The sequence below is a fragment of the Neodiprion pinetum genome, chromosome 1, assembly GCF_021155775.2.
Source record: "Neodiprion pinetum isolate iyNeoPine1 chromosome 1, iyNeoPine1.2, whole genome shotgun sequence".
Lineage (NCBI taxonomy): Eukaryota > Metazoa > Arthropoda > Insecta > Hymenoptera > Diprionidae > Neodiprion > Neodiprion pinetum.
In genome coordinates this window covers 11,650,488-11,672,689 of record NC_060232.1, presented here as the reverse complement: position 1 = coordinate 11,672,689, position 22,202 = coordinate 11,650,488, and the positions used below count along the sequence as shown (strand labels likewise).

Here is a 22,202-nt window from a genome sequence, read left to right as displayed (position 1 = left end):
ACAAACATTCCGCGAAAAGGAGGCAAGAATTTCAGATAGCGCGATAAATTTTTTTGCACATACACACTTGATTAGTTATCGGTGTTGGAAATGGAAAGATATTTGAAATAGGGTCAAGCCACTTCGTAGCTAGCTTTCATTGAGAATGGTAGAGGTGGATTTCACTGCTGTTTTCTGATCAACTAATTTCCCTGAAGTGAGTAAACTTACTCGTCTGATTTTTGTGAGCTGGCACAGTTCCAGCGGGACTTGACAGAAGATTAAAATGAGGTGGTAAGTTTCGCTGAAAAGCGTGCACCATCCAATTATCCAGCTGTTCGCGGTCTCCCGAATTAAAGCCCAGAGTCTGAAATTTAAGAAGATGAATAAAGTAACAAGGACGTAAATCATTAAGAGAATCAAGAATAGTTCGATACAGTCAAGGGGAAGTGACACTGCGCGCAATTTTTATTCTCAGTACAATCCGAAAAAACCGATTTTCAGATTAGCCAAAGTCGTTTTTCGAATAAACGGAAAAATTCGTGTTTTCGAAATTTTAAACATCGATGGGTTCAAAGACGTATTTTTGTTTTTCCAGCCCAATAATCACATAATTTCGAAATGCAGATACGAACAGTTGATACTGAAGGATGAAAAAACGTAGTTTCGCACATATTTCTAGGACAAACAAGATTGATGTTTCTTTCATAGGTTTTTTTTTAGGCTGCCTCCGTAATGTGGAAAAAAACAGAGAGGTGAATATAACTTTTGACATTTACATAATTTTCTTGGCGATTTGCTAGCGAACAACGTGTTATTGTTGGAGGATTTGCAGGTGCACACATACCTGGCACATGAATTCGAGAGGATTGTCATTGGCCCTTAAAATTTGATCCAACTCCCGCAGGCGACTTTCGCATTTGACTTGTCGGACGCCCAGAGCTTCACCGTTCTTGGAAATCCTAACGCCGACGAGCATGGAAACTTCGAGGCATCTGTCAGGTATAGAGAATTGGAGGGTATAGGGATTTCTTTTTTTCATATGCGACACGACTATGGCTTCTCCGCATCTGTCAACTACCACTGTAACCACGTCCTCTGGCTGGAGAGGGTCGTTCAGTAAGGCGATCACTCTGCTCTGGCCCTGTGCACAAATTTTAAACACTTGACTCAGGCGCCAACCAATTCATGATATCGTGAAGAATCAAATCGTAGTGCAGTTGTGCATAAATTTCGTCCCAACGCAATTCACAGTCCAATCGCAGAATTTTTTTCACTCGCTTTACAGTTAATTAATTTATCACTTTACCTGTATGCTAATCGAAGTAATCTTTATTTTTGATCGTCGAATGACGCATGAATAATTGAATTCTTTGATAATCGGGTAAACTAAATTTTCGGTGTCGCAAATGCGAACACAATATTTTTATCTTCTTTACATCGTGAAAGGGACCGGCAAAAGTGCATTAAATTTTATTAGATGTAACGTATGTCGTGTAAATAAGCATATTGGGAAGAGAACGACTTCTCAAATTTTCAAGTCGGTCAGTCGACTACCTCAAGTACTTATCTACGTTCAGAAAAAAATTGTAAAGTCGAAAAATCGATGCCGGCAACTAACCATTTTGACTTTCTTTGGTAGAATGGAGAAGGACGTTTGATCGGTCTTCGAAGTTTGATACGCCGAAGTTCCCAGAACTGTTACTGCCGCCCTCATAAGATCGCCTACAAAATCTTCATCTTTATCTTTGACGAAGAACTTTCTCCACTCGTTATAGGAGACCAGGGCGGCCTTATGATTTTCAGTAATGTGGGTGTCGTCAACCCCGAGCATCATAGCCAGGACCTTATCCGAAACCAAGTGCCTCGAGAGGCTAGCTGCTTGCGCAGGATTCGAGGTTGCGTACTCCAAAAGGCTCGGGCACAAGACGATTATCCGAAGACGAGCCGCGCTTATTTTCTCCTCTGCTTCTGGGGTCCTCGTTTCCTCGACGGTCACGTGCTGTACTCTGAAAAAATTACAAATATAAGTACGACAATAATTTACTATCGCATTTCAGTGAAAGAGGTGAGCTGATAGGAAAAATTATTAATCGGCATGATAAAAGATAGAAGTGAAACGACGGTGTTTTTTGTAACGGAAAATGAATAAGAGCGTTTGGTATTTTGGGAGGAAACTCGAATCAATCTTTCACAGCCGTTAAAAGTTGGAACTATACTGAAAAATATAATGAATCTGTGCTTGTGTCGATGTAATCATTTACGCCAATTTGTCAAGTACATGGTTTACTGGAAGTTATACTACCACCAAGAATGCAAGCCTTCATCACGTCCGAGATGTCTGTAGTGATCTACGTGTGTTCCGATCTTCTATGATTCAGCAACATGCCCGAATGTGTTTTAACGTGGTTTAATTTGTATTGCAACAATTAGGTTACCCAAATTTGTCGAACCATTATTACATGTTTGAAATTTTACAGCATTAATTTTTGCGCAATCGACTTGCATGATTTTGAAGTCAAAGATCCACTCTTTGAAATAATATAAACTATTTTATTTTTGTTATCCCACTCGGAGATCGTAGGCTTAATCATGTGCTTTTTTTTACGAATTTTCATGATTGAATCACTGTCTGCCTGATGTTTCATTTTGTTTTCGTGATTACTTTTTATTTTTGAAGTTTGCAACGGAGTCTCTCAATAGCTTCTTTTGTGGTTTACTCACAATTGCATTAAAAAGATGTTTATTTTATCATCATTTGATTTAGAATTAACAGACGGATTTGCTATTTGTAAGAGTTTAATTTTTTTTTTTTGTGATGTCGATTATCTATTATGGTTGAAAGACGATAGACAACGTAGAAAAAGTAAACAATTTACATATTGTTTCATTGTCCACAGGCATGGAGAATCAAAGAATTTTATGTTTTATTTTGTCTGTGATATTTCAGTAAAGAGGAGCAGGTGCATTAAAAAAATTTTTGATCTACTTTCTACTAACTTTTTATATATTTAAATCAGATGGATCGTCTTGTTTCGCGAAGAACTGTGTAATGAAAAACAAAAAATATTTGCTTCTTCTGTAACAGTTTCAAAGTGATAACATTATCCTACGTACTAATGTAAGGGCAATCTTATAACATTTTATAACTTTTAAATATCGATTCATTCTTCATCAACTCACTATCTACGCCTATACATGCGTCATTGAATTGTTTCAAGTTTATTATTTCGATGGTACAGCGAAGAACTGGTTGTTGTATGATTGGACTGTGTGCAAACAGTATGAATCAATTTTGCTGAATCGAAGGTTAACGCTAATGTTTTTCACGTGTAAACTTTTAGTAAAACAGGTTTTAATGAAAACGTCTATTACTTTTGCTTCTCTGACAAAAAATCTAATTTTTATTAACAATCGTTCTCAGTCGGTCCATCGATAGCAGCCTTGACCGACACAATTTTGAATGCTCAAGACGGATGTTCGTGGAATCATCTGTATGACGTATACCCGCATAAATCACAGTCCGAATAATATGAACAATAGGTATCATTTCAAGAAAAGTTGATTATTGAAGAGGAAAAATTTGCTGGGTCAATCTGCGATGTACGTTGTACAAGCACTGTAAGTATGCGAATAATGTCGGTAGTTAATTTTCTTCTTCGCAGTCTCCTCCGTCTTTCTTCGTGCGTGTCCGTTGCAACTTCATTCACTCGTTCATTCATATACTCCCATCTAAAAATATGCGAGTTCGAGCCGCTTCCTCAGCGTGCAGAAATTCTTTCTTGTTGACCGGCATGCACGCTAGGCGTTGGAATCGCTTGCCAAGTACAAGAGATAAAATAAACCTTGTTCCAAGCTCTCCTACATACAGCTATATCATACGCCTACTATACAAGCTCCTCGAACTTGAAACCCTTTGGTTTAAAATATGCTGCATATAATACTGTAAGTGTAGAGTAGGTACCCGTTCAATTCATATTCCAACACTCAAACGATGAAAGCTTTGATACCATTCCTACGCGATTTCACTTCTGAGTGCAGATTATTCGCGTAACATGTTTAGCTACTGAAAAAAATGCTTACATCTTTTTAGCACCGTGACTCAAAATGTGCAAGCGGTTTGTTTGTATCTTGAGTAAAAAGCAGCTAATGCAACGGGTGAGTTTACATACGGGGCATTCTACGTCAAATCGACCCGGGTCAGACCTTTGACCTCGCCGATTTGACTCGCGATTTTTTACATGATTGTTTTGACTCTCGAAAGCACTGATTTTTTTCGAATCTTTTAAAAGCTCCTCGTTACCTTTTCGATGCACACGATTCTTTATATAACAAGAGTATGTTATGCGTTTTTTCACGGAACACGAAATTGAGGTTAGGGTCGCGTAATGTTAGATTTGTTTGCAACAGCGCATGCGCGCAGTACAGAAAATACCACTTTTCACTCCTAGGACGTGGAAAGTGGTTTTTCAACACTTCGCACATGCGCATTGGCAAACTCACTCGACAGTCATAGAAACGGATACTTTGTGTACGGAAAACACGCATGGAAAATGCGTAAAACATTCTCGCGTTACATAAAGCGATATTACGCGTCTTTGTTATTCTACGTCTCGTTACAATTTTGCTTTTGACTTTGTTTCTCTGAAACAGAGGTATAACTTCGTCTATGGTATAAAGAGTAAACTTACTTGAAGGGTGGTCGCCCTTGCTGTTGGCTTATGTGCGCAAAGCATGATACAAGGTAGTTGACCCACAGCACTGCAACCTCGCTCTCCTTACTTGATACGAGAATGACGTCGTCTATCGCGGCCTCTCCAGTAACGAACGGCATCACTGCGGTTCCTGTGATGATGCGAAGAAAAGTCATATATAGAATGTTACAACACGTGTCACGATAATAGACATGTATATATATATATTTAAATATTTATGCGGCATTCCATGATATCTCGATCAAGATTCTAAGTCGTTTTCTCAGATTAGTTTTTAAATTTTTTTGTATGGAAGTACACGATGAAAACCACAATTGCAATTTTTTCAGAAATTGTCGACCCAACATGTCTGAACTATAATTCAAATACTTGAAAAAAAATCCTACTCTTAAAAATCTGAAAATTTTTTGAAAAATCTTATAAAATATAACAAATTTTTTTACACTTGTTAGAAGAAGATTTCGTAACTTCAAAAGATAAATGAGAACAAAATTATTATTGTTCGAGTATATTTTTGACATAAGAATGAACATAAGAGTTTTTTATACAATCGGCTGAAAAATGTCTATTTAGAGGATTATAGAGAATCAAATATATTATGATGATATTTATATTTATATTTTGTTTTAAATAATTTTTGTTTTTATCTTCATTTTTCTTATTCATCTTTTGAAGTTATAAAGTCTCCATCTTCTAATAGGTGTCAGAAATTTGGCTATCTTTTATAACATTTTTTGACATTTCTTCTGATTTTAGAATGTTGGGTTTTTTTTCAAGTCCTTAAATTATACTTCAGGTACGCTGGGTCGAAAAATTCTGAAAAAAATTGGAATTGCGTGTTTCGTCATGTACTTTCATACAAAAAATTATAAAGCTAATCTGATACATCGACGTAGATTTTTGTTCGAGATGTCATGGAATGCCCCATGGAATGTACGTGTATATGTATATTGCAGAAATTTAATGTTGATTTGAGTTTAAAGAAGACAGTGTAAAAGAAAGTACCGTTAACGGCAGCCGCCGGAATTAATTATCATATTGTCACAGTTTTCAAGTTGACAAATCAGCGAGTCTCAAGTTTTTCTTAACATAAACTGTTGTAACCTAAATGTAAAATAGTCATGCTTTAGGTCCGATGAACAAGTTAGACACGTTTATGTATGAGACGTGGTCTCTAAAATATGAAGAAGTATAAAAACCTATTATTCATTCACAGATATTATTCGTTGTAATATGAACTCCTGTCAGATTTTATTTGGGCTAGACGAGCGAGTAACCTCTTAAACACACCACAAATCATCGCAGCTTTTGATTTAATGAGTTTAATTCAATTATTATTATTCATTTATTTTTTTGTTACTTATGAAAATTGATTAACAACTGGGATCTGGAAAGGACATCGATGATTCTTGGGTTCTACACTGATAGATGTAATCGAATGAGACAATCAAACGATTCGCTCAACGTTCCTGATTTTCCCGGCTGGTCGACCACCCAGGATACCAAGTTGTATACTTATTTATACAAGGTTCGAATTATCTTGCGGAAGCATAAATTTGGAGCAATTGCAGCACATGTCTTACTGCACTTGAGTAAAATTGCGTGTGAGGTGGTATTTCCACTCAACTCATCTTCGATTTTTGTTTTCTCTTATTCAGAAACTGGCGAATTGAGAGTAGTTTTTCAAAAAAGCTGAAGTTTCCGAGATTCTGCTTTATCATACGTCGTATCTTAACATAAAGTTCTATCTTCGTACAGTGTTTACTTTGCACAAAAACATGCCGGCTAGGTAAATGAGATCACGAACAGTTTCTCCGCAAAAGCGTCAAGTTTTTGATCTTTCTGCGATTCTAAAATAAAATAGACGATCATACATCGATTTCGGTTTCTCAACAATAAGATGGAGCGTGTATACATTTATATATTATCTTACTTCAATACTTCAAGACTTTGAACTAGTTTAAAAATATTCAAGTGACTCTACGTAATTTCAAATGGTTTGATGTATCTCCATTTAGAAAGATCGATGTGTTCCGCCAGCAAACTTGGAAGCAAAAATTGATAGAAACTTTTTACGCGCAGAAGTTTATTTATAATACCAAACGTAAAAAACCGTTCTCCAATAGAAAAGAACGACGCGAAGGTGCGAAGGTGCGAGTGTCACGTATACAATATCTGTACACGCGTGTTACGTACCAAACCGCAATACATTTAAGACACAGAGGTATTTCCGGTTCCGAGTCCTCGCCTAGCCACGCAATATCGACAAACGACACGCCCGTGCATGCAGTAATATATACTACGAACCCCGTAGAATTATTCGGTTTATGTTTTGCCGGGGCAAAGCCATTAGCCTCAACTCCTGTAGGAATAGCCACGTCTGTTTACATTTTCTCGTTTTAGGTGCATCATGCACACGTGCCATGTGTATCTTATACGTGTAGACACGTGTACATTATATAGGATACGTGGATGTAAATACCTAGGTATACATTTTCAAACGCACGGAGGAAATGACACGACGTGTAATGACGAGGAGTCTAGACGCTAGACAACTGCAGTGGTGGAACAATTTTACCGAAAAACATTTGAAAAGAAAAGCTACTCTTTTTCGAATTTCAATGAAAAAATTCTACGATTACTTCAGCAGCACGTAAAAACGTGTTAAATTTTTTCAGGACGTTAACCCTTGGAGCCCGTATCTATTTTTTCGATCACGAGTCTGTGAGACCGTGTTCAATTTTTCACGGTCTACCATTTCTAAACTTATACTCGTCCGATTAACTTTGAAAAAATCGTTAGATAATTTTTAAACGTTGTAGAATCGATCCCTGAAAAAATACCTAAGACAAAATATTTTTTTTTCACACACAAAATTTTGTGAAAGTATTATAATTTTTAAAAAATTTTCGTAATATTGGCTAAAAGTTTAGCCAATATTTATATTGCCGAATAGGATATTTAGGACGAAATTTGTATCTGCTCCGAGGATTAATTAAAGGGAATTTTGAATTCTCTATAAATCATCTGATACAGGTGACACTGTCATTTTTAACAAAAGTCCGAGTAACTCGGTCGGCACATAATTATACACCGTGTAATTTAGGCATAATTAACGAACCAGTTTAATAACGCGGAATGCACATCATACGCAATTCTCTCGGGACTCGAAGGGAGTTCCGGTAATACATTTTTTTATTTTCGCTTCGCAGACCGTGCGTTTTGATGGTCACGTGTAGGCTGAACGCGCATGCGCGAATACAATCACATCACATGTATTGCGCAGTGAGTCCGAGTTTGTTCGCGCATGCGCGTTTATCCTACCCGTTTCTATGAAACCGCACGGTTTCATATTTATTTCGGAAAATATCTGGAACTGTATTCGCATAAATTCGCGATTACTCCAGCATTTTTCGCCTTAAATAATGAACGAAGCTGTGAATAATAATTTTTGAATCATTACGCACAGTGGTTGAAACCGCAGACGAGAACGTTTACTCATATTTCCGCGCTTCTAGAAACAGTTGCTTAAGAATTTAGATATCAGGGAATATCTTTTATTAGACAACTGTTGTAAGCGAAATTATAATATGCGTAAGCTTATATTCAGAATTTGGGATTTGGTATACAACTTTGCGCTTCTGTTTACTGTAAACTGGTTTTTATGATGAATTTTCAGTTATCATAAGATTATAATCATTTTTTATGATGAAATTTTTTTAGATTTTGCTACAGCCTTTGGGGGACAATTAGTTTCTAAAACTATCTATCGATGAAAAAAAAATGGTATATGATTGAAGGTTCATACTGTGTTTTAGATATTCACTAATCGGTTCATTGATTCATTGTTCAATTTATAGTGGTGAACAAATAATCGTTCTTTCACAAAAAATGCCTTCGTTATGTTAGCGCTCAAGCACATGGTTGGTTCAATTTTAATTTCTCGGGTCTCGAAATCTTCATATGAAAAATGTACGTTATTAGCAAGGGAAACATAACTGAAGTTAAGTTTGCAGCTTTGATTATGATAGAAAACGACACTTTTATTGACAGATTTAAAATTTATCTTCAAAATTCAACTACTTTTGACTGAAAAATTAGGTACCAAATTTTACCCTCCTATTATGCTGTAAAGCAAAAAAGCAAAAAATATTTATATAATTCTATTTTTATACAGTTAAAAGCTTTGGCGTTTCAAACTTTCTAGCAAAGAACCGGATTGTGTTGCCGATAAACTGTAATTGCTTAATTTCCATGCCTGACTATTATTAGTTATTGTTTAGCTGCAAATTCAGATGATAATTACGACATGACCCGTACCGCTCTCTTAATGATTGATTCGTTTTTCAAATGACTGCCTGAAGATATTGATGGTGTGAAACACGCTGTTTCGGTAAAATTCTTTCCAAAGTATAAAATACGGTTGTTGAATCCATGGATGAAGTTTTCTCGATCAATATATATGTAATTCTAAATCGAGTGTGTGGTCTCATCTATGTATTGAGACATTGGATCTGTCTTACAAAGGCTAGTTTTAGCCCTTTGTCGATAAAATTCAGTATACCTGAACAGGTATGTAAGAAGTACTAAGTGTATCCAACGAATTTCCTTGCGCGTGGAAAATTCTTGTAAATTGACGGCCAGGAATAACGATGTATACCTTTTATGTCGGGGTCCCTCTCTGAGCTTAAGTAAGCGTAAGTAAACTGTTCTACGGAACGAAGGTAAGTAAACTAGGCCGGTTTACAGTTGGTGGTGGGTGCACTTGCACGTTGTACGAGCAGAGCGAAGGCAGTAACAAGAATAGAACTTGACTACCGTAACGGAGCAAGGCATGCCCGCGCCAGCTACGAAACAGACTCGTGTTAGATCCATACACATTTCAATAAATTTCACCCCAGCTCCGGGTGATGGGGAGAGCGTTCTCACTCGATTTCTGGATTTTCCCTAAACCCTGGAGGTTCTTCGTTATCCGGTTTCAGCCAGCGATGTACTTTTGGTATCAGTTTTTGTTGAAAACGATAGAAAACTGTTTATCTTATGACGTTGGATCCCTTTGATCACACGGTCGGTAGTTGAGATTGGGGGATTCGTCTCTAAAATTGAAGTTCAATGCCCTCATTGGTGGAGCATCTTTTGAACGTGCTTGAAATTACAACGTAATAATGATGGAAGTTATCGAAATTCAAGTTTTGTTACAGTTGTTGAAAAGCCACGCAAATTAAGCTAACTTATGGGGTTATTTTAAAATAATATTATAAAACCACCTTAATGTACAGTGCGACCAACGATAAGGTCTCTGAGATCACGAAATGTCACTTAAAGTTGAGCAAGAGACGTAAAATCCTTCAAAGAAATTCATTGTTCTTTTAAATCATATCAAGTAATATTTGGATACTCAAAATTATGATATATAATGATTCTGGGTTGTGCGAAGTCTGTGAAGGTAGCACGAAATTGTACATACAGTCACTGTATATTTTAAAACAGTCTAAACATGAAAGAGATCAAAATTGTATGAAGTTTTATGAAATCACTTATGCTGATTATAGGTCTTGACAAGTTACTTCATGTCTTCCGAGATCAGTTCAAGTTATGCGAAATCACTCCAAGTTCTACGAGTCCAATTAAAGTTACACAAGTTCAATCTGAGATATTCTACAAGTCAGTGGAGTGACAATTGGTCGTCAGACGTCTCTTGAATACACAAAAAATGATCCGATGCTCTGCCAGGTCATTGCACGTAACTGCTTCAAGTTCTAAGTCAAGGTAACTTAACCCTTACGCTGCTTATCGCTGGAGACCGCGCATCAAAAATCATTACGCAATTCAAATAACTTGAAAAAAAATCTAGCATACTCTTTAACCATTATGTTTCTAGGAGAATTAGTCATCTTTAGCAAAATGAATTTGTCAATATGATTAAAAAAATAAATAAAAGAAAAGTGGATCGCTCTACTATAAAAATCACGACTCACTGAATTTTTAATATTTCGAGCTGAAAATTTACTGAATAACTTTCAAGATACAGATATGTGAGGAAAAAAATATGAAGATACTGTGCAATGAAAAAAAGGTATTTATCTGAGCAAGTGAAGTTGAATTCTTGAAAAGACAATGGCCGAATGATTTTTACAGCAGCTCATATTATATGGGTTGGATTAAATCAGATAACTTTGGATTTTTTTTCATACAGAATTCACGGTGAAGATGTCGCGGGGTCATTTTGACCCCGGTGTGCAGTTTAAGGATCGAAGTCGTGTTATGTGCGCGAAGTTATGTTTCAGTCTTTGGAAATATTTTAATCTCAAATTTGGATGCCCATCGTATTGGTAAAGTGGTTTCTCGATAAAAAAACAGAGCACTTAGCAATTTTTCACCATTTTTCCCGTAATATTTGAGTTCAGAAGAATGTTTTACAGGACGCTACTCACGCGTGGTAACCATGGACAAGTCTAAGAACGTTGGCCTGTTGCGTCTCTGCAGACGTGGAGTCAGATTTGCCATCTTATCTACACTTGGAGACGAGCGGAGACGCGAATAGCTAATCGCAAGACGATGATGGCGCTTTGTTTGTCGAAGCACTGTCTTGTAGGACGTATTCCGCGCGACTAACCAACCGGCGGTCTTAGCAAGGGGGGAAGTCCATTGTCTTGGTTGGCCAGTTTTCGAATTAGGCGATGGCCATATAATTATTAAGTACGTGTCTTGAAAGGAGAATCGCCATCGACGAAGAAACGCGCCATGTAAGCCGTGCGGTAACCTTTTTCGAACGGGTTGCGAACAGAACCTTGGCCTTTTGCTTCCTTCGATGATGTTGACGGGGCATTAAGGTATTAGATCCGAGGCAAATTCATAAATCAACATCAGACTGCGATAGAATGATAAGTCTAATGAAAAATGTATCAAGGAAATTGCAAATGAATTAGATCCAACACATATGTATATCTACTCCTGCTTCGTTAGACGTTAAAAAAATCAAAAAAACGTGCTTCAGAAAAGTATTTTAAAGAATATTCTTTGAACTTTCTATCATTACGGTTATAAGAGACGAGCAATTCCATAAATACTTGTACGCGTAAAGTACGAGATTTTGCCTGTGCTTTCGGTAAGTAAAGCAGTACTTTTACGCATACCATGAGTAAAGTGAACATACCAACTTTTCGAACGATTTCCAACTTTACGCATACGATATGTAAAGCACTACTGTACGTAGTGAAAAAACGAACAAAATCTCGTACTTTGCGCGTGTTTGTGCGAAAAACGACGTCCTCTACGCAAGCTCAAGATTTTACACACTAGTGTATAAAACGAGTGATGAAAACTGCTATTATCTTTCGAGACAAATTGTAATCTCTGCTGTTTTGGTACAAATCATTAAAATTTATTCTGTTTTTTCAACACAACATCGGATTGTGAGCAATTTATTTACAGTTAGTTTTGACCTTAGATTAAAACTGTGTATATATAATAAAACTGGGTGCAGTTATGGAATAAGAAGTTATTTCGATGTCTTTCACTTTAATCCACTGTACGTGTAAAACTTGAATACTGAACGGAAATTATACGAAATAATGTAGTAGGATATTAGGGAGTTTTTCAAAAGTTAGAAAACATTCATGTTAACGTTTATATAGTAGAAGGCAAGAGTGAGCGGGTGGTCCAAACTGTATCTTATTTTCATCAAGTGCCTGTAGTTAATTGTAAAACAGTCATTTCTTCTTCCGATGCCGCCTTTGCAGCTATACTCAGTTTCTTTCTCACCCATCAAAGTACCTACTCATGTGCGAGGTAGCGGTATGCTCAGAAAAGAGGCATGTGATTAAGCAGCACTTTACATCTGCTTGACATTCTCATCTGAGAACCTCGATGACTGTAGTGGTTAAAACGCGTGTTTCATACATTAGATTCTGTTGGGTTGATTTTCGCGCGTTGAGAATGTAAATCGTAGCGACCAATCACTTTCGTCAAAGAAAGTGCACGTCTCTGTTGAAACCTTGTATATGCTAATACAGTCGTTCAAAAATGATAAACGTTGAGGAACTGACGACGAAAAATTAATTAATGTTGTCGTTAATATCATAGAATTTCGAGACTAAAGTTCTAGTAAATATCTTTGTAAGAAAGTACATCGATCAAAGTTTCCTGCGTTCGAGCGAAAGATTTTTATTTTTTTTTCTAAAGATTTATGGAACTACTATCGACAGTTCTAGACCAGAGAATGATAAGCCGAGTCTTTTTATCAAAAAATAGTAATGTGTTCATTTGATGAGGCTGAAGTTAGTAACGTTGACATGAAAATGTATCCTTGGATCATAATATATATATATTAGAAATTTTGCAACTTCAGAGTGACTAATTTAGGAATCGAATTTTCAACTACAAGTGTGTACTAATTTATTACGGTTTACGAACAATAAGTCAGACAATATTTATTTAACCAGTGGAATAACGATTTTTCCTAAAAATGCATTGGGACATTAACGTGTCGAACTTCAACGGGATTCATTTCGATGCAGTTAACAGGTTGAATAGAATGACTTTCAGTAATCCTGGGTTAGTCTTCATTCATATCTCCGACTATTCACGGTAAGTTTACCAAATAAGTTGTTCGAAAAATAATAAAAATGTGATTGAATTAGGATTTTTTTCATTTATTAAAGGCTGCCTTGCTCACGTGGTTGAAGTTAGTAACGTTATCGTAACGAAATATTGCATGAAAATTCCCTATTTTCTTAATTCTACAGTGATTTTGAAGGAACTAAGATTTCGAAATACGCGTGTATTTTCTCTTATTACGGCTTACTGAATTTCAAACAATTCGAAAATCGCAAAATAACGCTTCTTCCTCAGCACGAATCGTTACGACAACGCGACTAACTTCAATACGATCCATGCTCAAGGTTCCGAGGTGGAGACGGAGACGGAGACGATTCGACTGGCGCCTGTCTTTCGGACTCTAAAATATATTAGCATATTTAGAATTTTTGCTGTCGGGTCGAGAGGACGTGAAGGAATACGTTCCGTTCATACGATATCCTAACTCGTCCGGTTATTTTCACTTTCTTTATGTACCAATGTTAATAAAAGTATGGCTGGCAGATAAGACGCGAGAGACCAGAGGATCGGAAGTTGCATACATCAGACGTACGGGTGTATTATAGAGATGTGCATGCCGCAGTCCGCATACATACAACGACAAATGAGACATTCCCATACAAACGGCTTATCCGACGGACAAGGGTCCGAGGGCCGAAATATTCAATGTAATATTCATGCGAGGCGTTACTGGGCAAGGCGGGGTGAGTCGAGGGTGAAAATTCATCGTTTTATCTCTTTTCATTCTCCTCCATTCTCTCGGCGACGTCGGAAAGTTGAGGCATCGACTCGCTACGCCGTCCGACGTCTGACGCCGACTAGTCGACGACCGTCGCGACGATATTAAGATTTGATCTTCTGTCCACAGCGTAATTTCTAGGAAACTTTTGCCCCGGCCTAGGGCCTGACTTCGAACCTAAATTATATTATTTTCTTACAGTTCGGTTATATCTGTGAATCGTAAGATAAATCTCGCTGTGCACAATGGCCGCATGTGTATACTGGACTGGTCGAAAAAAATCTAATATTTTTATTTTTCAAAGTTACGTGTTTGATAGTTGTCGGAAGAGGAAGGTAAGACGCTTGTTATAACTTGAGCCCCGAGTATTAATATTTAGTGGTTCCTGAACGCAATTTTCCGTTTCTTATTTAATTAACACGAGAAAATAATTTCAGTTATTTCTGAATATTGTAGCTTAGTAACTAGGCAATATATATAAATTTCTGATACATATATTTGTAGGGAATTTAATTCCTGCTGTAATTTATTGATAACTGAACTCTTTTAAATGTTATTCAAGGTTATACCTGAAATAATGGAAAAATTTCATTGTTTTCGAGATTAATAGCGAAAATACTGAACTCATCACAAAATATTGTGGGGTTTTTTTTTTCAAAGCATTTGAACCGATTTAAAATCATTTCATTCAATTAATTTTCAACTCGGGAAAATTTGTTTTGAAATTCTTGATGAGAAAAACCAACAATATTTTGTGATAAGTCTAGTATTTTCGCTGTTAATCTCGAAAAGAAGTAAATTTTTATATGATTTCAACTTTAACATTGAATAATTTTTTAAACAGTTCAGTTATCAAAAAATTATATCCAACCGTTTTTGTAGAGCATTAAATTGCCTACAAAAATATGTATTACATTTACTATGTAAATTGCTTCGTTACTGAGCTACAAAGTTCAGAAATAACTAAAATTATTTTCTCGTGTAAATTAAATGTAAAACGAAAATTTACGGTCAGGAACCACTAAATATTAATATCAAGGGCTGCAATTATAACAATTAGCGTCTTATTTCCTCTTTCTACAACTATGAAACATGTTACTTTGAAAAAAAAATAATCGATCCTTTTCGAGATTTTCCATTAACGAATTACGCGTGTGTTCTTTCTCTACCATACTTCATCAGCATTGCAATTTACAAACGATGCCAAATAAACATTACATATTCCGTAATATCAACGAATTCTTTGATATGGTTTCCTACAATTGAAATAATTACTATAATACACATCTCGACAATTCTTACGACGCATTTTTTCGAAACAAGTAATTTTAACTTATTTCAAAAAAGCAAGCAAAATATTTTTACGTAGTTTATTCCATACCTAAGACCGTCTAACAGGTCTACTACTCCAAAATAACCCAGGGTCTGATTGAGACAAAACCAAAATCAATAGATTCTCTGAAAAAGAAGGCTCTATTATTTACGAGTCCCTGAGTGCGTGAAAACCATCGCCAATTATTCAATTCATTTTCAACGAATGTCTCAACTAATTTTAATTTTTCTTTTCTAATCAAGACTTCAGAATTTAATGCTCGTTTTAAACTCCTTGTACCTGCTATGTGCAAAAAATCAATTACACTTCATATACAAGAAATTATTATTCAGCCTTTAATAAGACGCTTATATTATACGAACAACTTTGAAGAACAGTCTTGAAGATTCTTTGTGCTTCTGTAAGTACGCATTGTGAACTATAATTTTACTTTCATCGACTAGAACGTCCCGAGGGAAGAAGGTTATTGGTGGCGAAAATTTTTATTACAACTAATTCACCCGTTAATTCTTTGAAAAATCTAGTTCTGCTAATGTATGTAGTTCAACGACAGGCGCAAGGCGGATAATTATGAAACATTGTAGAAATAACAACAAAAAAAAAAAAGAAACAAATAAAGATATACTCCACATAAATATACACAGATACAGTTATTATCCTGTCCTGTCTATGCAATGTATGAAAGCAGCATTTGAACGATATGAATCAGACTTTTTCTTTCTGGTTACAGCGAGCAGTTAACTCAATGTGATTTACGTCAATAAACTGCCTCGCGCAAAGAATTTGTTTCAGAATGCCATTTTCTCTGGATGGGTCTTCCAGGCATAACCGATATGGCTATGATTTACAAAAGTAATGGTGTACTACTAGTGCCTACAATTCGATAATATTTATGACATGGTGCAACTGGTCTTGCTGAAGTTTATGCGGTTGAGGAATAAGGAAAAATTAATCGCGGAAAAAATTGTCTGCCTGTCAGATGTCCTTGACAATGTGTTGCCTCGAAGGATTCATTAAGGAAAATTTCAGAAGCAGATTCTACAAGCAATTGGATATTCAAAGGAAAGTTAACCAAATAATCTGAATCTCATTTAATCTTTACGAAGCGCAGTGGCGATAAAAATTGAAACATGATCTAGCTCGTTAAGAGCGAACGTCTGTACATTGAGCCTGACCTACGCACTCACACACTGAATATGTTTGTACGCTATCTACGAGAGGCCCGGTTAGTCAGATTTGATTACTTTCGTTCCTCTCTGACGAGACAGAAAATTGACGTTCGTCAGTTTATCCCGTTCTGTCCGGAGATAGACAGACAGATAAATTTATTATGCCCTAGCTACGCTTTAGGGCAGAATGAGATGATAAATGTGATTTTACACACCTTATAGCAAACGATAACTTAATGATAACGCAGAACAAAGATGCACTAATCGTAGCTTTAAGAAAAGAACTTGAATACGATAGTACGATAGACGCGGGCAACTACACGATGTGGGATCTAACATGACATGATGTAACAGAATAAAGCAGATTTGAGGAATCACAAGAAGTCAGTATAGATACTTAAAGTATAAGAGTAGTTAATAAGAGTTAAGAATGTCCAAAAACAATCGATTTTCGATTGAAGATTATTCTTTCCGATTAATCGAGTATAATCGATTATTATTCAAACTCGGTTTTCGTTTCTTACACTCTTATGACCGACGCATCGCAATATAAATTTATGTAATTGAAGAATCATACAGAGCGATTCTGGAACACATGGAACATTAGAAGGACATGCGAATTGTTCATATTTTCAGGAAGGAGATAACGCAACTTTTGAAATCAATAGTGCAAATTCCGAAGTCAAGTTTTGCTGGACGGTGAATGTGAAAGCGAAACAAACATCTTGATACGTAGTGGCAAGATTGTGTTTCGCCCGTGAGAGAATTTCGCACCTAGCGGCGTGGATTAGAATCCGTACAATAAAGGATATTATATACACGCGGTATCACAAACTTCAAGTATCGTAGAATTGTTATAATAAATTAAGACTCAATCATCAGAATCTTAACGAAATGAGGTACAAATAGTTAAAGACTTCCCGAAAAAAATATTATCGCAACTAATTGCAAGCAATAAATACATTGAATAAATGACACAATATTTGAATTGAATACCCAAAGCAGGTTTGATGCTTGGAAAATATATATATGACAATTTCCTTACCAAGATAAGCAGCGTACTTTCTGGCCTCCCTGACTTCTTTTCTAATGCCCATTATGCGAGTGTAATTCAGCTACAGCCCACGTCTCGGAGATAACTTTGCGAAAAGTTCAATTTAAGCCCGGTACTTCTAATTGATAATTACAGCAATATTGGAGTGGTGACGTTTGTCTTCAACCAGCAGCGAGCGCAGTGCGTTGTATTCCAATATCGGTGCAAGGGAAAAATTTAGGAAACCAAAAAATCCACAGGAAAAATAAAAACTGAACAAATATTTCAAAATTTGAACACTGCGGCTACCGAAAGTGCGGCTGCACTCACCGAGATCGGCGAAAACTGCGGTGTAAACAGTCGGTGGAAAAAAACATATCACCGTGGTAGCATAATCGCAGCGTCGCACTTAATCTCGATGAAAATATACGAATTTCCGTGTTCCTTCTCTCGACGCAAATCAACATCTATCCATCCACCCACAGCCAGGCGAACCAGACTTGTTGCTACTGTAAACTAAATGGAAGCGAGAACTCAGCGAGTTGTTGAGGCGGCGGCCGGCGCATGCGCAGATCAAATCACAAGTGCACGTGGTTGACTCACTGCGCGTCGTCGCCGTATTTCAAGGGGCTTTCTGTCCGACCACAATCTTCGATGAGTAGACCCCCCAATTGTTATCAATGGCGGGTCAAGTACTGTAATAAAATCCTACACGGGTCTTCCTGCGCATCCTCACTCGTTAGCATGAAGTATGTAGAACTACGATAATACCGAACGTCGAAAACTACCGATTCCGTTACGATGCCATTACTTTTTTTTAGAAAAACCCAGTTTGCCTGACTCACGGGAAAAAATCAACCGGCGTCAAGTGAACTGACGACTGTTGTTTTCGGCTGAATCACTCGATCACATTTATAAATTCGTTGGAACCTCATTTTCGGTCGAAGGTGATACAGTACTGAGGTCCCTGATTCTTCAAAAACCATTTCGACGTACACTGGATTAGTAAGGAGTTATTTTTCTGTTTCAATACGCGTAGGGTAATGTTCGTTAATGGGTTCCCAGTGGCTCACTATTTTTTTGGATTCAAAACTAAAATGAGTTTTCTTTCTACGGAAATTTGATCAGTCTATGGTCACGTATCCAGGTATCGTTTGTTTCCCCTGTCACTTGCACCGCTAGTCATTGGCATATAAAATTTGCTTAGAAAGGAAACTCATTCGAGTTGAGTTCCCCCCCCAAAAAAAAAAAAAAAATAGTGAGCCACTGGGAACCCATTAATGAAGCTTACTGCACATAATTCTTTAGACGCATCTTGATCGTCAACGTTGTTTTTATTTCAGTGGATAAAGTTGCCTCCTGTTTCCTCAAGTCAAAGTTAAAAATTCTTTAGATAAGTATTGAACTCCTCGCGTATTCAGATACGTTATTCGACCAGCTGTGGACGGGGCCCCTTTCCTCAGCATCGCGATGAATCAGCTTGACCTCTAGCACCGCGTCCGGAGTCGTAAGATTGGAAAGACTGTTACAACTTTATTAGTAAGTCGAGTACGAGTATAACTATTGTTGTTATGAAGACTCTTTGTGGCTATTTGGGAAAATTCGAATGGAATTAAATTCAGGCTTTGACGTTGTCGAGCTTTGGATTAATTATCTCGTGCGGAGAATTTATTTCTATAATCCTTAAAGACGTATGCTAATCACCGACGATGATCTTGTATCGAAAGGGCGTAAGATGACGGTTCAACTAACAAATCATCACACCTTCAAACACTATTTTTTATCCGACCGCTAATTGTAAGTCTGGATAATCTGACGGCCTCTTCTTATCGTTCGCAATACTGTTGACAGCCAAATTTTGGCATCCACGATGATCCATGATCAGTTGTGAAGTCAAATTCTCGATCAATTTTTTTGTGTGAGACTCATTGCTACACTGATTTCTCTGATAATGTGCTGCTTCCTCTGCCTTCTTCACCACTCACGGTTAGCTGTGTATTGTAAGTAATATTTGAAAAATGAGACAACACGGTTTGGCCAACGACTGGCAAAAATCTCGCTATGAGAGTTCTCAAAATTCTTTCGTGAAAACTGAAGATGTTTACGATTACCAAAAGAACGCGAGTCGGGTCATAATTCAACCACCTCGCAGCCTCGACACTAAAATTTAAACTAAATACAATAAAATAAAACAAATGTTGCAGCTCATGGCTTCTGGTAGCTCTTACGGTCAAGCCAAAAGTAAATCCAAAAAAAAAAAAGAAAAAAAAAATGTCCCAAGAAACCAGAATATGAATTTCAGAATTCTGTGACTTCGCTAAAAATACCTTAACAGTAAGTTAGACCATCCAAGGTTCAGGGAGCTTTGTGTAACGGTGGCATCAAAGTGCCACGTTACAATGTATTCAAGGTAGATGTGATCATACCATACCTGTATTCGTGGTGTTTATTATTATATATTACTGAGTTAAAATTCTGATAGTTTTTTCGGGATCGGCTGGATTGAGATAATTGTATAGTAGGTGAAGTATGGCGCTGAAAATATCTCGCCGTAATCCTGAACGCACATTATACTCGAGACGCCTGCGTCGACGACAGAATACCCGCTTTGTGTTTAGTTAGGACATGTCCTTTGGGATGGTTTATCATTTATTCTCTCGCCCTGTAGCTCTCGCGTGATTGTACATACACCTCAAAGATTTCGACGAAATCCAAACTGCTGCTTTATCTTGCATTTGTACCATTTTAAAAATTATACTTTTGCTTGTTATGCTTGCACGCAATATCTAAATTAAGCCCGACGCTTATTGTGCATGGAAAATTTTACACCGTTTTCAAAACGTTAAGACGAAACCGACTCTTCTGTATTATGTAATCTGAAACATCGAATTGAGGACAGATTAGAAACAACTTCAAATTCAAGTCCGAGGCTTGCCAATGAAATGCGTAATTCATCATCCGTCATTAACATGTCATCGGATGTGACCAAAAGAAGATAGAGCGATGAGAAGCAACAAGGATAATGGTTGTCTGCATTTTTTGATATGGGGAACTTTGACCGTCTCATTAATGGGGCTTGTGTGTTACCCGTTGTATCGATTCTCCCTGTATAAACTCAAAGGACAGCTGGATTTTCCATATGTCTGTTGACAATTTGAGGTAAAATAATTTGCCATTGAGATGGCGATACGCGATGCTTGTTATTTTAAAAAAAAATTTTCATCAACAGATTCAGATAATATATCTTTTCCGAATGAAACTAGTGTTTAGCAATACCTTTATGAAGGTCTTACTGAAAATCATTATTGGATTATATAGCACTGAAAGAAATTACTGACATTCTGAGTTTGGAAAACATGAATTGCTCTGATTTCGGACTTCCTGAGCCAGTTAATAAAATGACGTATTAAAATCCGGATGAAGAAGAGTTGATAATTACAAATCATAGATATCACTATTACGAGAAATTGATAAAAGAATGTAACGATAACCCAATACACAGTTTTGAATATGTCATGAATAATAATAATAAACGCATGAAAAAAATTACTATGTAAAATTTTGATAAATTATTTTATAAGCAATCAAACAGTTATATCTATGACGTGGATATCATGAATATTATTACCGGCTGAGAATTTTTTTGATCTACCTGAGGTTAATTCTTTTCTTTACACGAACGGGAAGCTTCAAGTTCCTTGAAACCCGTATCCTGCAGTTATTACGGTAGCTTAAAACTGTAGACAGATTTTTTTTTTTTTTTGAGTAACGAAAATTTTTTCGACCCCCAAATAAGGATCACCCCAACATCTATGTATAGTTATGTATATTTATGTAAGTTGTATATTGAATATTGAAACATAAACCTAATAAATAAACATACTCGTGTTATAATATATGTATAAGGTATATACACACATAACATCATAATAATAATCGTATATCCTCATTGACGCACTGCCTGCGCACTTGCGTCTACGGAAATTATTTTGTATCCTGGACAGCAGAGATATAATTCAGACCAGCATTGCATTACCACTTCCGTTATGAGTGACGACAATTGACATTTTAAGTAGACGGGTGAACAAAGAAGATTAGCTTTTTACAACAGGCACAACCGGATGATAGCGTTTATTGTTCTCAAAGCACAGCTCAGTTCGTTAGATGTTCAAATAGGGGAGACCGAGGCAATTGATTATTTTTTAAGTTGGAATTGGCACTATTTTGTAAAAAAAAAAAATAAATGGTGTGATTGATTTTGTTCCGGAATTTCAATTGAATCGCTTTGGCTGTTTTTTCAGAATTTAAAATATTATACGTAACCGAAAGTTCCAGAAGTTTCAATAATTTTGTGACAAGTCTCCACCAAGTACTGAACGTATCTATCAACAAAATTTCGTCCAAATCGGTCTAGCCGTTCCTCTGTAACTTGGGAAATCCTAAAAATGGTTAATACAGAGTTCAAAAATGTTCTATTTTGTATCCGGAAACAGAACAAACTTGTATTACGTACGGTGTGTCTCTAATTTAATTAACGCATGTACGAAAACAACGTTGTTCCTTTCAAAATTAAAAACCAACATTATAGCTTGACTTGAGCTTTTTCGTAGCCTGGAAGATTAATATGCAATGACAG

General features: G+C 36.6%; 1 protein-coding gene across 5 annotated transcripts in view; it reads right to left on the bottom strand.

Annotated features, from left to right (window-relative positions):
- Nucleotides 1-22,202, bottom strand: part of stumps (DBB domain-containing protein stumps) — a 75,285-nt gene that overhangs the window by 18,783 nt on the left and 34,300 nt on the right. For 3 of the 5 annotated variants that reach the window (XR_011176963.1, XM_046637313.2, XM_046637312.2), the window contains exons 4-7: nucleotides 4,671-4,824; nucleotides 1,601-1,988; nucleotides 827-1,123; nucleotides 211-346 (exon numbers count right to left, since the gene is read on the bottom strand). Coding sequence is in view for 2 of the 5 variants with exons in the window: in XM_046637313.2 (XP_046493269.1) it covers nucleotides 211-346; nucleotides 827-1,123; nucleotides 1,601-1,988; nucleotides 4,671-4,824 (975 nt within the window). In the remaining 3 variants the exon portion in view is untranslated. Of the gene's footprint in view, nucleotides 1-210; nucleotides 347-826; nucleotides 1,124-1,600; nucleotides 1,989-4,670; nucleotides 4,825-11,128; nucleotides 11,280-17,578; nucleotides 18,067-22,202 lie in introns of those variants that run through there. The other 2 variants (XR_011176976.1, XR_011176973.1) reach the window with 2 other exon arrangements.